The 15,655-nt window shown below is 39.3% G+C and overlaps 1 protein-coding gene across 1 annotated transcript in view; it reads right to left on the bottom strand.

Moving 5' to 3' along the window:
* The window catches only part of EFCAB5 (EF-hand calcium binding domain 5), a 43,233-nt gene that overhangs the window by 12,515 nt on the left and 15,063 nt on the right, over positions 1 to 15,655 (bottom strand). Inside the window, exons 5-13 of the mRNA XM_074160509.1 lie at positions 14,921 to 15,077; positions 14,181 to 14,244; positions 12,305 to 12,375; positions 8,558 to 8,713; positions 3,666 to 3,765; positions 2,386 to 2,946; positions 1,143 to 1,211; positions 909 to 1,001; positions 257 to 471 (exon numbers count right to left, since the gene is read on the bottom strand). Coding sequence (XP_074016610.1) covers positions 257 to 471; positions 909 to 1,001; positions 1,143 to 1,211; positions 2,386 to 2,946; positions 3,666 to 3,765; positions 8,558 to 8,713; positions 12,305 to 12,375; positions 14,181 to 14,244; positions 14,921 to 15,077 — 1,486 coding nt within the window. The remainder of the gene's footprint in view (positions 1 to 256; positions 472 to 908; positions 1,002 to 1,142; positions 1,212 to 2,385; positions 2,947 to 3,665; positions 3,766 to 8,557; positions 8,714 to 12,304; positions 12,376 to 14,180; positions 14,245 to 14,920; positions 15,078 to 15,655) is intronic.

The raw sequence follows: 15,655 nt of genomic DNA, 5'->3' as shown, positions 1-15,655 counted from the left end.
TGCTGTCTCACTGAGTCCAGCTCTAGAACTGACAGACAACAGGATGAGTCTGTCATCACTTCTAGAGCTAAGGGCTAGGGAGGGAGGAGCCATATGAAAACAAAGGTCTAAAAGATCTTTTGAAGAAATAGAGAATGCCAGGCTGCAAGTGAATAGCTCTGCCAGCATGAGATTAAAAGTTGACTTTTTCAGTGTCTGTAGGCACTTGCTTGTTTTTTGTTTGGACATGGGATCAGCAAAACTTATCAATATTTACTTTTTTTAGCTGTTTCATTTTTTCCTCTTCTGTCTGTTTGTATTCTTTTTTGATAAATGCAATAAGCCTCTTCACAGTAGGCAGAGAAATGTCTTCACCAACAAATATCTCCATGAGCTGTACAAACTGTGGCAGGTTGAGGCAGCTTTTATCAAAGGCACTCCTAGTACAAGAAGCCCCACGGTTCTGAATCTCTGCCATGATGGGACGTAAGTCTGAAAGGCAGAAAGCACAGTGTGTTGCAGGAAGCCAAATGCCGCCCTAAAGCCAGCCATGTGGCAGATATCAACGCAGTCCTGAATCCTGCACTTCCTATTCGGTGAAAAAATGGCTGAGTACAGACTGACTCCGTGCTAGCTAAAGGCCTTAATCTGCTTATACTTTTCTAACAGTATCTCTTCAGATTTATGCTCCAGTCTAGCATGGATGCTGTCATACAACCAGGTCAAATCACTGAATACAGGTGAGCTGAAATTACTGTTACACAGCAAGTGGCCTTCTGAGACAAAGAGTGCTCTTATCTCAAAGTCAGCTTCAAGAATTAATGGTTGTATTCTTGCCCAAACTTTCAGCTCTTAGCAGTACTGGCATGTCTGCAGACACTGCCAGAAGCTATGTGCCCAAGTGAACACACAACTTTGTGACTAAATACCTGGAAATTTAGTGTTATCGCACTTCCAGTCCTCTGAAATTTTCTCTCCATAGCTGCTATACCTGAAACTTAGGTCAGAAGTCAGAAGGTCACCTGATGAAAGATAAAATATAACTTGTAATGACACAAGCTTTTAAAAAAGACACAAGATACAGCTTTTCTAAAAGCCTTTAAATACATATATCCAAGCTATAGTTTCTGAAGCAGATGAAAAGAGCTGACATGAGCAGTCACCTGACCATGGCACTTCACACTCCTGGCTAGCTTCAGCTGGAGAATCCTGTCTGTCTGAGTGTGCTGGACCTGCAATTTTAAAAATAAATCTTCCATGAACCAGACCTTACTAGTCTGAGCACCCTGCTGATTAACGTGTAAAATCTACCTCTGTGTCTCTGGAGTTACCCTTGTTATCAGTAGCTATTTATTTTTACTGTCTGGAAATACTGCTTCCTAAAATTCATCTGGTGAATGTTTCATTTCTTAAGCCCAGCTAGAAATATCCATTTTAGCAAGAGTAATAAGATAAATTATTTTCTGAGATAGGTTCAAAATAATATTTAGGCTTCTTGTTTCCATCCACCTTTCTCTCAAAGAGCATTGTACCATCACACCATCATTTCTGCAAGAACAGGGTGGGAATCTGCTCTGGAGATGGAAGTACTGCATGCTCCAAACAATGCAGGACGGCACAGCCGGGGACTGGCTGAATGACAGGGGAGTGCTGTGTTCTGGAAGTTAGCCACAAAAAGCTGTAGGTACTAGTGGGCTGTACTATCAGCTTTACAGCTTTTTTTTGTACTTAGTTTGTCACTAGGCTGCTCTGGCAATGTAGACCCAGCTCTTGCAGTGTTTTAAACTGTGAGACACGAGAGTGTATTCACAGAGCGCTAGCAAGGAGCTTGGTCCTTCAGTACCTCTTAGGAAACACACGGTTGCCCGACCACAGCCTTCCTAGAACAAGGGCCTTTGTACACAATTAAGAAGTATGGCAGTCCTTTGGAAACACAGTGAGAGATTAAAATAAAAGGTTCCTGCTATATGATCTCATAATATATCTCCCTACAGGCCATCACAGTTTAAAAAATATTAAAAGTCATTTCTATATTTAACGTGCTCAGTCTCCTGTCTTGCTATACTAATATTACAGAGTGAAACAGAACATAAAGTTTCTCCTTATTATAAAAATGCTGCTGCTTCAGAAAGTCCCCAGTTGAATTAAAGTGTCTGCTCAGTGTCTTGAATACAGATCACCAGCAAAGTGACTCACCTGCCGTCCTGTGAGAGGAGCACACTCTGAAACCTTGGCAGAAAACACCACGCTGAGAAGATACCAAGGCTTATGGTCTTGGTGTACTCAGAAACCACTCATGTTTCCAATAGTTTTGAAACGGATTAAAAATACACCTATAGTTAAACCAGTCCAAATGTATACATTGAAGAAAATTAAGGTCTGCCAGAATAAAGGAAAATGCCTTACCTTTATCCTGGTCTTGCACAAGGTCCTCATCCTGCCATCTTGTCTCTGAGCTTGTCTGTTGGTCAAACTGGCTGCCATGCTGTGTAGAAAAACTCTCCTTTCTTGCAGGAGTTTCTCTCACAACCTCTGCAACCAGGGCATCCTTTTCTGAAGCAATGATGTCCATGTCTGCCAGAGCTCTGTTTTCTGAGGTCACGGTTACAGCTTCAGATGCTGGTCCTGAAATTGTATTGATTGCCTCTGCAATCAAATTGTCCCCCTCCTGACTAACTTGCCCTTCTGATCCAGGTTCTCTGTCCAACATACGATAATCTTCTTCCCTATTTGTTTCTGTATCAGGCTCTCTACCCAGCCTAAATTCCTCTTCCTCTACCTGTTTTTCAGATCCAGGTTCTCCATCTCTACCGAGACTGTACCCAGGAGAGGCTGATCCTGGGAAATCTTCCTTCTGTCCGTCTGCACTTGCAGATCCAGTTTGCCTCTCAGTATTGATGTCTTCCTGGTCATCAAGGCCTCCCCATAAGTCTGCAAGCTCAATCTCTTGCAGCTCAATTATTGGCCCTAAAATAGAACAAATATTGATACATTGATAGTTTTCATTTGGTTTATGTTCTCTATTACTGCATAAAAATTTTTTTTTAAAAAAAGAAAAAAGTTATTCCCTAGCAAATACAAACTATCAGAAAGTACCTTCTGCAAACACGCTTCGCAGAAACACAAAACTTCAGAATAATGTCTTTGCCTGCAGAGAACTGCCTTGTTATTGTGGATTACACCATATTTCTTTTGAAATGAATATCATGTTTCATAATTCCCTATACCAAGAAAGAAAGCTGTAATTTGCCTTGCATTTGATCTTAGCAAGTAATTAATGTCCAATATCTTAAAACTATTTTACTTTCATGTAGATGATTCTATGTGTTTTTTCTTTAGCCTTCCATGTTCCTGGAGAAATTTTAGTGTAAACACAAAATTAACTTCTAATATTGTCCAGTAAGAAAGAACGATTGTTTCAGGACAAGTGGTCTTTGTTTAATCCTACTTCCAAAAAGTATTTCAGAATTTTGTAGGGAAGAAAAGTTTTGGATGCTGAAGTATTTCTGAACATTGCATCACAGTTTGCAAAACAAGTTTGCAAATTATGGTGTATAGGTCACAGCATTCATTCATCCAATAGGCTCTGTTCATTTCTGGTAACGCTTATGAAATATATATTAACTCTACAACCTCGTGTGACCTCCTAATGTTTTAGCCACAACTGAAACACCCCATATACTTACACTGTCTTGGGTTACAGAATCCCCTCTTAGCAGCCACCAGGCTTTTGTCATAGAAGTCTACCAGTAGGGCAAGTATTTTTTGTCTATCTAAGAGGCCAACCTAGATAAAAAGATTACAATTATTGGGTTTTTTTCCCATGGTTCTTGAGACTTACATCAACATTTGCAGCACTACAAAGGCACCATTAGCTAAGAATTACCTGTGACTGAAAATTATCCATTACCAGAACAGCAGTATGAATTTCTAAGAAATGAATTTATTTCATAGAGGCAAAAATTTCTTCTCTGGGCTTAGCTGGAACCCCTCATACATATTACTTTGCAGGCACATCCTCCTGCATGTTCTTGACAAATTACAGTTGGATGATTGTAACCACTTCTGCCAAAGGAGTTCTTCATGTAAAGATCAAAGCTTCAACATTTCACACTTTCAAGACAGACATTGATTGCCTGACAGTACTACGGAAGAATTTTCACATATTATGGGCTGTGCTGTATTATGTTAGTGACTGCAGATCGTAGTTTGGTTTTGTGCCCCATCATTTCCTTTGAAGCATTATGTACTGGCAACTGCCTAGGAAAATAATTAGTCTGAAAATCTAAGCTATTATGACAACCTCCCTAATTTCCTTTAAAAATTCAAACACATTTGACCACAGAGGTGAGAGAGAGGTATCAGCAGTTGCAGAGCAGAGGAACATGCAGAGTTATTAAGTCCGTGTTACTCGGGGTGAGTGCATGCAGACAATAAAACCAGGAAAAGACAATGAAATGGGTCATTTCCAATCAGGAAATTGTGAGTTTAAAAAGTAAATGAAATCTAAACGATTTCAAGTTTTCCATTTTATGATAAATTCCTATTGTCATCATTTCAGTCCTGCCACCTTTATAATCTCCCTCTCATTAGTGAAATACAGTAGTTAATTATAGAACAGATTTACTTAAGTTCGTTATTTGTAGCGAGTAGCTTTCCAACTGAATTATTGATTTCCTTTTCACATTTTGTTCTTAGATTAAAAACTGCAAAACATAAAATTCATCAAGCTTTTAATTTCTTGTGAACTTTTCCTGCCCTTAGGCTGAAGAAATAAAGGAAGAAGTTTGCTGCTCTTTTCTGGAAATGAACTCAAGATGACTGTGTTATTTACAACCTAAAACCATAATTAATGCCATCAATGTGAGGAATAGAGGATTTGAAAACAACTGAGAGATACCCTTCTGGGAGCTCTGCTGGTGAAGTGCCTCAGAAGGAAGCTAATATTGAAAACCAAGTGAATACATCACATTTTCTATTACTTCAACACTTTTCCTTTAAAGGAAATTGAAAGCTTTTTGCAAATTCTTAGGAAAGGATCAGAACTGAAATGTAAGCAGCCATCCAGTCCAGTTTTAGTGTTTCAGACTCGTGTAAAGTAATTCCTGCTGGTAAAAAAATGCTGAAAATTACAGTTGAATTTCAGCCATGTGTGAGTTTGGAACAGCAAATGTCATCACAGTTCTGTCTTTAAACTTGCAAGATGTAGGCCCTGATTCCCAGTGTCTTCATCTTCTTGACATTAATATATAAATATCTTGCACGCTCCTGTGCAAACATTTCTTTATGCTGTTTGGTTTTCAGCTGAATAGATCAGATTGGATTCTGCATCCATTTGGTAGATACACAAACACAGAACAAATTTCTGAAGATGTTACCAGATCACTGCGTAATATTTGGATTCTCCATTCAGTCCATTACACACACTTAAGTTTCCCTTTAAATTTCCTCAGCTGTTACTTGTCACAATCATTTGCCAGCTGCCTTGAAGTTGGCAGCACTAATGCAAAGCTTTATTTTATTAAAAAGGTAAATCAATGAATGAAGTATTATTAAAAAGGAAATAACAATGCTGGTTTGGGATTCAGATACTCTTTGTCATTCTAAAAAAATATACTTGGAGGATTTAGATAACTTATATTCAAGAAGATTTTTGTGATTTAGATTAAATAATTTTATTTTTATATCAGAAAATAGCAAATTCCTTATAAGAAATTACTGAATATGGATTAGGGGTATATTTTCCACCTTGTTTTAACATTTACAATTTGTCCAGATTTGCCATTCTACCAGAGGTCCCTGTTATTTCAGGACACATTGCCTTACAATTTGTCCCTTGGGAAGGACGTGTCACACTAAAGCTATCTATAGAAGAAAGGGGCACTACAACAGGAAAACCAGTTCCAAGGTCCTATACCCAGTTACGCTATCTTTCGGAGTTCCTAAATTTACTAGAAAAGGTCATGTTTCTTTGTACTTCATGTGTGACTGTGGAGGCTGGTGAAAGATTCCTGCCCATCAGCGCTTTCATACCGAGTCTTGTCGGCAGGACAGGTACAGCATCCACTATAAATAACAGCAGGCCATCTGTGTTTGTACAACCGCCCAAAACCCATCTCCACTTTTAACGAGTGCCAACTTCAGTGGCTGGAGAGTTGAAACATGTTGACCCAATTTTCTTGTCACCTCGATATTGGCAGGTGATGATTCTCAGTCGTTTGCAGCAATGCTCTGTGATCTATGAGTAATTCCTTTAGCAACACAGACTAAAACAGACTTACCATTTCATCAGTGATAGGTCAGTGTTTAAGCGCTTGATTGTTTTTCTAGAAATGTGATGCGTGTATCTCGAACACCGCAATGTGCTCATTAGCGAGCAAGATGGGAAGAACAGAGATGTAGAAATAGTCATGAGAAAGCAGACTCTGTTGTTACTGTACTGCAAGAAAGGTAATCAGACTGTCTCAAAGTTCGTTAGTTTGAAAACTAATCTCTGCCTAAATTCAGTTACATTTAAAGATTCCAGTCTTAAAATGTCCCTGAAAATTAATACAGATTCTGTTATAATGTATAAAAGAAACTATACTTGATACATGTGAGGACAGAGAGAGAATAAGCTTAAAATGTACTGAGCTATTGCCTTTTTGGGCATTAGAGCAGTGATTCAACTGTGTTTTGGTAGAAACAGAAAGTTTCTGCTTCACTGTATAGTCTGGGCTATTCTTGCTGAGCTGCCATCCTTCTGGATGCATGCATTTGAAATCACAATAATGATCATGTGGATACCTTCTAATTTGACTGTAATTTAAACACTGCTTTCTCAGCTCCCTGGCCTCAATTGCAACTCACTGAGGCAGCCAGCCACACTCACCATGCAGACTGGAATAACTGCCTGCTACCAAAGAAATGTAAATTAGGAACTGAAACAACTGCTTTGCCATGCTTTGCAGAATGAGTACTAAAGGTAATGGATCACCTTCAAGCTGTACAAGTCCTTGGGTTAGTTTGCATCTTTTATCTTCCCTGTGGGTACAGTATGGCAGGACTTATTAGAGCTACACAAAAGAAACCAGGTCAGGTTTAAAAGAACTGCATGGTCCACAGTACAGTTTAGTGAACTCAGTTTGCAGAGCAAGGCTACCTCGGAGGCTAGAAACAGCAACCATGTTTGTGCTCTGATCATTTTTTTCTGGGCAGCGATGGCGTCTGTGCTGATAGCTGCTCGCTCTTGTTATTTTGTGCTAGTATTTTTGGCTCTTTGCCTCTGAGATTCCACTGGGATTAGTAGCATGGAGATGGTGATTACTGCCGCAGAAATAATAGGAAGAAAGTCATATTAAAACATGAAAGGGAAAGAAGGGATCCTTTCAAAATGCATGGCAAAGATAGGACTCAGCTTTATATATTGCTTTATCCAGGAGGATCCATCATAGCTCTTCTTGACAGAGCAATAGGAAAATGAAATGTCTTCTAACTGAGATGTAGACACATTTCTCTCCTCATCCCTGAAACAGCAACTTGCCTGCTGTTCTCTAAAACACACCATTGGTGTTAAAACGTGCTGTGCAATTCCATTCTCTTAGAGGTAATGACATTATTAGCATGACATTGTAGAGCACAGTTCATTCTGGGTAGGCAGACTGTAAGCATCACTAGGGGAGCGCTGGATGGAATATATAATTTATGTACAGGAGAAAACCGTATTATGGCAACCATTTGGTGTGTAGTAGCCCACAACTGGCTAACTTAGGCTACTCATAACAAGGACCATACTTTTTGGATGAAGCCCAAGTTTTTAGCAATAGCTTATGCCGTTGATTCTTCAGCTCCTACTATTTACTGGTTTTCTAATAAATCTTGCTTTTTTTGGCCTTTTTTTTTTTTTTTAAAATGGGGATGCAGGTGTATTCAGAGGACGATAGATAGAGTTTAGAGCTGCTGAAAACCAAATTATGGCTTTTCAGTTCCAGTTCCAGCTCTGTAACTGACTCGTATTTTAATTTCCTGCCCATAAACTGTGGCTGAAGCTCACAGTACTTTTCTCAGAGAGGTTGTAAAGATAGATTATTTTGCATTTTAAATTTAAACTATTATGAGATTTATTGATAGAAGCCCTAAAGGTGTATACAACATAATTAACACAATATATGTTACTATTGTAGTAACGTGCATGTTTATTAAGGTCAATCTTATTTCAGGTTATCTTTTCCGTAGTACAGCTGAATAGACAAATTAGCACCCAAACATTCCGAATGTCCTCTGGGAGCAGGTAATGACCACAAGTAGTGAAGTTTGCGGTTAATTTCTTCTTCAGAATCATCAAACTTCAGCCCCAAGTCATCAGGTGAGGTCGTTCAGTTTCTAATTAGCCATCAGCTTATAGGCTATTGGCTATTTCTGTGTCTAAGAACTATGAAGTTTAAGACAATGCAGCAGGTATTGTCCTCTAAAATAATGCTGAGTAAGCACAAAGAGAGTATCTGGAGTCATGAAGAATAAAAAGAAGGCAGTGACCCAGAGAAATACCAAACTGGTAGCATCACCATATTGAAATTAAGTTGAGAGCTGCTTTGCCTACCTTTCCATAATCACGATCCAGGAAGAGGTCGGCAAACATTCGCCTCCATGTATCACGTCTTATTGCTTCTCGGAAGTCATCAGCACACTGACGGAAATGCTTGAGAATTTCTTGGAAATTGTCATTTGAAAAACGTTCCGTGTAGAAATGGACATACTATGGAGAGAAAGCAGCAGTGTAAATGGTTAGCTTTCTTCAAGTATTTTCAGCTTTATTTGAATTCGTAAATATCTATTGCATGCAATGTAATACATGGGAATTTGTCACAATGTGCTAACGTAATGCAGGGTTGGTGCATGGATGCTACACTGCTTGCTTTATTCTTTCTTTCAGAAGCAGCAATATTCTCAAAAAAAAAAAAAAAGCCTGGACTGCTGTGTTAGGCACTGCCCAAATGCATATTGAACAGTTCCTCTCCTGGCCCAAAAGTCACTTATCATGTTCAGTGGTTGAGTGATGCTGGATCAGAATCTCTCCTGTGAAATGCCATTGCTTAAGCTAGGTTATCTCAGCGAGGATATAAGTTCTCCATGGTTTTCTGCAGCATTTAGTATTCCTGACTTTACTCCTGAGGAAACATTTTTAGCCATTAGTTTTTGCAGAACTGACAGTCACTCAACTCTCTAATGCTACAAAATTACCATTGCCCACAGTTTCAGTGTTTAGAGAACAAGTTTGGATACAATAAAAAAAGGAAAGAACCTTTTGAAAATGAGCCTGCTGTCACCTAAGTCCTCTGACACTGGGAACACTACTGACTCAAGATTTATTTTAATTTCTAGCCTTGGAGACACTTTAACACTTTGGATTTATAGCCATGTGGTTTTTATGAGCAAAGGCAATATGGTTCTAAAAATGTGGTGTGCATGACATAAATAATAATGGCCATCAGAACAAACCACAATCCCAAAGCCTGTGCTGAATTATTGTAGCAGGTTTCTGGAGCCAGCCACAGTAACAGGGAGCCTATACAGTTAAAAAGAGGAATTTGCAAACACAGAATGTTTCCCATTATCCCATTTTTACAGTATGGATACCTAAGTGCTAGAACATCCTGGACTTGCTGAAATGCCGCACAGGCATTAACAAACTGAAATATTAATATAAGTTATTATTATTCATGTCTATATTACATAATTTCCAAGTATATGGGACAAGTGGAGAAGAAAGAAAGAGCAGAAAAGCAGCAAGCAAAGGCCTGAGGGGTGGCTGGTGGGAAAGAAGAACTCCTAACGCAATGTGTGGTTTTTCTGCATTTCAGCATAAAAAGAGAGGATGTAGGTGGGTTGGAGAGAAGGTGGCAGATCTGGGGTTATGTGTATCTACTAGATTTTCAGAGCGATTACAACCTGGAGCCCAGCGACAGATGAACCTTAGAGATGACAGCAGCTAGGAGGAGGCAGGTTGGACAAGCAGCTTGTTATTTTGTATGTCATCTTGATGACACATCCAAAGGCTTGTGTATTAATACTGCTTGTCTAACAGCTCCCCAGAAAATATTTTAGAAGCGTATGTTCAGCTATGTGGGCAGGAGGAACTATCGTAGAGTCAGAAGCTTTTCTTAGCTGATGTGTGTAAAGCATTCTACTGTGTAAAGTACTATACACAGAAAAACCATAACTTTATTTATTATTAACCAAGAGATTTTGACACCACTCAGAAGAAAGCTGACACACCTCCTTCTTGCTATGCAGTGTGAGACCTAATGTGTTCGTGAACACATCATCATCAATAACAATGGACCTTTGCTTTTCGTTCCTGCTGATCTCAGTAGAAATCGGGGAAGCCACATGCAATGATGAAAAATAATCTCACCTTTAAAAACTGATTCTGACCCTGCAAAGGCAATGTGAGTATTTCCCTTGGTGTAATAGCTTTGTGTCAGACTGCTGGGGCTTCTGCATGTTCATGCAGGTACAAAGCCTGTGAAATAAACTATTAAGGACTGGTCTCTGGGATTTAAACACTTTTATATTAAAGTGAGCTTGTCACGAAGGATGTAAAAATACAAACAGCCACTATTTTGCATGTCCGAAAAAAAACCCAACCCAAACCCAATAACAACGTGTGAGGTCTCTCTACTGAGTGTCTGACAGCCTTTAAGTAACCCAAAGCTGCAATGAATTCAAGGAAGAAAAAAAAAAGGTGCCATTTAATTTTAAGGTCTATTAAAAAGCAATGCTTTCCACATGTGAAAGGGCCTAGACCAGTGTGGAGAAAGATCATCTCTCTCTGATTTTGGTGGATGATGCAAACTGATGAACAAAGGTAAATTGTAGCCGAGGATTAGAAGCAGCCCTGTCCTGAGAGCGAGGCCTGTGATTATGGAGCAGTTCCCAAGGGAAGTGATGAAAGCCTCATCAGTTGGTTCAATTAAAGCCGGTCTGGAAAAAGCATCAGAGAATTCTGAGAACAGCGTTGCACTGACTGGTGAATCAGACAGCTTGACAGTCCACATCTTTTGTACTTCTGATCTCTGTTGTCATATCTTTAATTGAATTAAAGAGTACACAAAATATATTTTAAAACATTTTTCTAATGCTAATGGAGCATGAATTCATTCGTTGCTTATACATGTACCATAGGGGTTATGGATTGATGCTTCATTTCACTGACAAAAGCAATCCTCTGGGCTCCCATTATCCACAATAGTTTTCTTAATTAAATGCAGTTATTCTGAGGTTAAAATTAAAAATACCCCATTTCAAGCTTAAAAAAGCTGTCAACAAGTTATCATAAAAATGCATCTCTGTGCAAAATACTGAACATGTGAATCTCCTGAGAGCAAAGAAGGCACAAAAATCACACATGGTTGCATGAAATTAGTCTCTGCACAGCTGCTTTATACTCTGTTTTTAATTATTGTAACAGCACCCACTAGCACTGCTGCAATTGAGGGTCTGTCGTTATTTCTATTCTAAACATCCTTTTTTACAGGTTTAATTACCAAGCCGTAAAATTTAGCTCTGTCGTAGGTAGAAATGGCTGGCAAAGTCTTGGCTTGGAGAGTTTTTCAAGTAAATTTAGTTTGAACTGATCTGGTTGTTTTCAAATTGATAAAGAGCAGAGTAATGGGGTGAAACTTCTAACTACATTTCTTGATTTTAGTGAGTTAAAACCACACTTCTGATGTTTCTCAATGACGCCTTTTGATTTTAAAACTACGTATTTGTCAACCTGGGTATTATGACATTTGTTGCAGTTTGGCCATTAATAGTTCAGGGCAGAAAATGGTAGAGCTTCTCATCCCAGTTAATTACCTGTTAGGTTTTTCTACGGTTAATAGAATTTCATCAGAAATAACAATTCTTTGGGGACAGTATTAATTACCTCAGGCTAATGGTTACATTGGGACACCAAACCTCCCTTGAACAGCCAAAATCTGAATTCCCAAGTGATTCCAGGTTTGTCTCCTTGCAACGTATCAGTGACAGAGGGCTTTGGCGTTCTAGAAAGGGACTGAGAGGGATGTCCTAAAAACCTCTGCTTCCAGAGTAACTTCTCAGAGAGCAGCACAGGCTGCAGCTCTAAGGAAGGCAAAACACTTCCCCCTTGCTGGCCAGAAGGGAAGTATTGTGATGACAGAGGACAGATACGGAGATAGAACACAAAATGTCCCAATACAACCAGTTACCTGGGATGCTGGAGAAGTGAAGCCCTTCACTTACTTAGCTGTCCACAAGGAAATGCTACTGCTTTGTGGTAAACATAATATTTGGAACCCGATGCTCTTATTTCATTTCTTACCTCTGTGAATTCGTCTACGTTTACTTTTTTTTCCAATGTGTTGACGGTTTCCAGCTTCTTGTCATAGACTGCTAGTAAAAAATGAAGGGTTATTGGTTTAGAAAGCAAACAGTTGTGGCTTTGCATATTGTACACATTTTTCTGCGTACTGTATGTTACATTAACTTTTTCCTCATGTTGGAATACATTTATTTGAGGCTATCCTACATAGTAGCTGAAGCATCTGACTGTATAGAGGCTATCTAAATGGGATTCTTACATATTTCTCTTGCTGCAAATCTGCACTTACCAGAACTGTACAGTCATATCTATTCTTGACATATGTTGGTGCAAATTGCAATCATTTTAACGGTACTTACAACAACAAATGTGAAGCAAGAAATTATTTTTGATTTAACAAACAGATGAAACCGCCTTAAAATTCTGAGGACATGGATTCTGCTTTGCAAGACTGGAACCTGAAAATCCTAGTAATTTTCCCAAGAAGCTCTGTGGGAATATTTTTACTGATGCTGACACTGAAAACTATTTTTTGGTCAGTTTCTGGGCTGCTGTAATGGAACTGAGAAGGTATGTCAAATATCTACACAGATTTCTGAATGAGATCCTTGAGCACAGGCACGCTATTTCTGTTGGGAATATTTTTCTGTTCTTTCTTCTACAATATATCAAAAATGATGAGAAAATACACCATAGAATGCATTTATCTCTTGATAGTTAAGACATTAACTTTATTAAACTATAAACCAAAGCTTAATATTTTGTTAATGTATATTGAATGCTATTAAATGAAATACATTAAGAAATGGAGTCACACTATTAGTGAAATATGACATAAAGCATTTCAAGCATCTGTAGAACAAGCATCTGGACAGAAACTTCCTTCTCAATCTCCCGTCCCAGTATCTGCTCACACTGAGAACCACAGCCACCACAGCAGGAGCGCAAGGGCTGTGTCTGGCATTTGCACAACATACTACCAATATGGGATGATTACTCGGAGGAACAATTCTGTAATATAGAAAGGGCTGAGCAAGGGCAAGCTGTTGACAGAGGTGACTCCAGGAGCCAGCAGAAACACAGTCTGGAGCTTCCCTGCTTATCATCCCATCTTCCAGCAAAGGCAGATTTGTTATTATTTATGATCATTACAGGCTATCAACGTAAAGGGCTGGCAGCAGGCTGTACGTTGCCACTCCTATGTTCCTGGCTCTATCTATTCAATTATCATTATTCAGGGAGGTCAAGTGTAAGCTATGTAAAGTGGAGAGGAATTATGGAAGTCTTTCTGTGCTGAGTGCTCTGATACAGAGGCCCCTGTGCTGTGTGTCACTGCCATGCCCAGGCCTGGCAAAGGGAACAGATAGACAAGATGTGCGATTTGGTGGAGCATTAGGTAAGCTTCAGCATTTTCTCTGAAACCATAAAAGGTAACAACACTGTCAGACTTTAATTTTTTGGATCTTACCTTTCCTCCATACCTCCCAGTATGCCAAGCCGTCCATGGGATTCCCAAGATCACCATGTGATAGGGCAGGTAAAGGAGGAGGTTGTTACAGTGATTCTTAAAAATAGTGATGAGCACATAGCAATGTCTGGCTAATGTAGGATGTAAGTGGAAAGGGCCTGCATCTGTTCTATCTCTCAGAAAGATTTTTTAAACTTCTCTCTGTACTTTTCAAGATCCTATTAATGAACCACATGGTGGTTCAGTCTCTTTCCGATCTGTCTGAAGATTTGTGGTTAATATCCTAGCTGGTGTAACTATCCTTCCAGATTCTTTCTCTGTTATCAAATCTGTTTGTTATTTGCTCACAGTTTGCATCAGAATTCAGACCACAGAAATAAAACTAAAGGAGACACATCAAAAACTTACCTTTTCTCACATCTCTGGGAATAGAAGCAATGACATCCAGAAAAGACCTCAGGGCACTCTGAACCTACAAATCAAGGCAATAGTCAAAGGCCTGTGTCATGCAGACAACAGTAGGCAATTACTAAAATAAATCACCTGCAATAATTAGTTGTATGGGCCAGTCATTCTTCTTACCACACATAGGTGGGCCCTGTTAAATGTAGACCTTGTCTCTGTTGTGTTGTGTGTAACCAGAGGACAATTTCCTAGGGGCCTTCTGTCACTTGTAAGAAAGATGCTTGTACCAGGAGATGTATTACAATTACTGCAAATCTCATCTTTTATGAGCTGCAGTATCAGTTTGTATGAGACTTAATGGAGGCCACAGGAGACCAAGAATGGCTGCCCTGGACCTTTTTAAGGGGATTCTGAGGGATAACCAGCTGCAGAGAAGGAGATCCAGTGATGAGGTATATATCAAACAACCTCAGGAGTGTCTGAGTACTTCACAGGGCATTTAGCTTCCCAAGACGCCTGTGGAAAACACATTGCAACCCTTCCATGTGCTCTGAGGAATCAGGGCTTGGTGAGGCTAAGTGGTAGACAGCAACCTGCACCCTGACCCTAAGGGATGTCAGAGCCATTACCCATCCTTGTGCTCCACGCTGCCATGCCAGGACAGACTGCACTATCACAACCTTCCTTTTCCTCCTGTCTGGAACAATCATAGCAGTGTGTTAATAAGGATCATCCCTAGTTACCAGTGCAACCGGTATTCTGCCACTGACATCCATTGTCCACTCTCTGAACTGAATTGCCAGCGCCTCTTTTCTCATCTTTTTCACCTGAGACTTCATAATTTCCACCTGCTCCCTTTCCTTACGTTTGTTCTTTGCCTCAGACTTCAATTTGGCCAGCCTGTAGGACATGGGAATATGGTTTAGAAAGATACCATCATAAACTTATTTAAACTAGATTAAGCCTACCCTGAAGAACAAAAGTTAAGGAAATAACTTCTTACTGAAATTCTTGTCCTTTTAGTACTAGTAGATTTTTCTCAAAAAAAATACTTGATGTTTGGGGCACAAAATTACTAGTGTGACTATTGGGCTAGATATTAGTAATCTGTGTTTTCAGAGGGCAGCTCCAAGGACGTGAGAGTATTTATATTCTAACGTGTATCATCTCCTGAAATCTAGTATAACTATGAATCTGAAGAAATAACCTCTGAGTGTCAGATTCGTGCATGCAGAGAGCCTCTTGTAGAGTATACAGAAGATACTTAAGGGAAAATCATGTACAGCTCTCTTAGTTTGTGGAGTTTCAACAGTGATAAATTTTACCTTCACGTTTATAATGGCATTAATCACTTATTATGTAGACATCCTTCAATTTCCTTTCAATTTCAGCAGGAACAGAGGTGCCCAATTTTGCTACACTTGATTTACCAACAACATTGCATCAGTATGCATTTGTCTCAAAGCCTGAGTACCATT

This window comes from Numenius arquata, chromosome 18, assembly GCF_964106895.1.
Source record: "Numenius arquata chromosome 18, bNumArq3.hap1.1, whole genome shotgun sequence".
Lineage (NCBI taxonomy): Eukaryota > Metazoa > Chordata > Aves > Charadriiformes > Scolopacidae > Numenius > Numenius arquata.
Note: the sequence above shows the minus strand (reverse complement) of the source record. Positions and strands in the feature narration are given on the sequence as shown.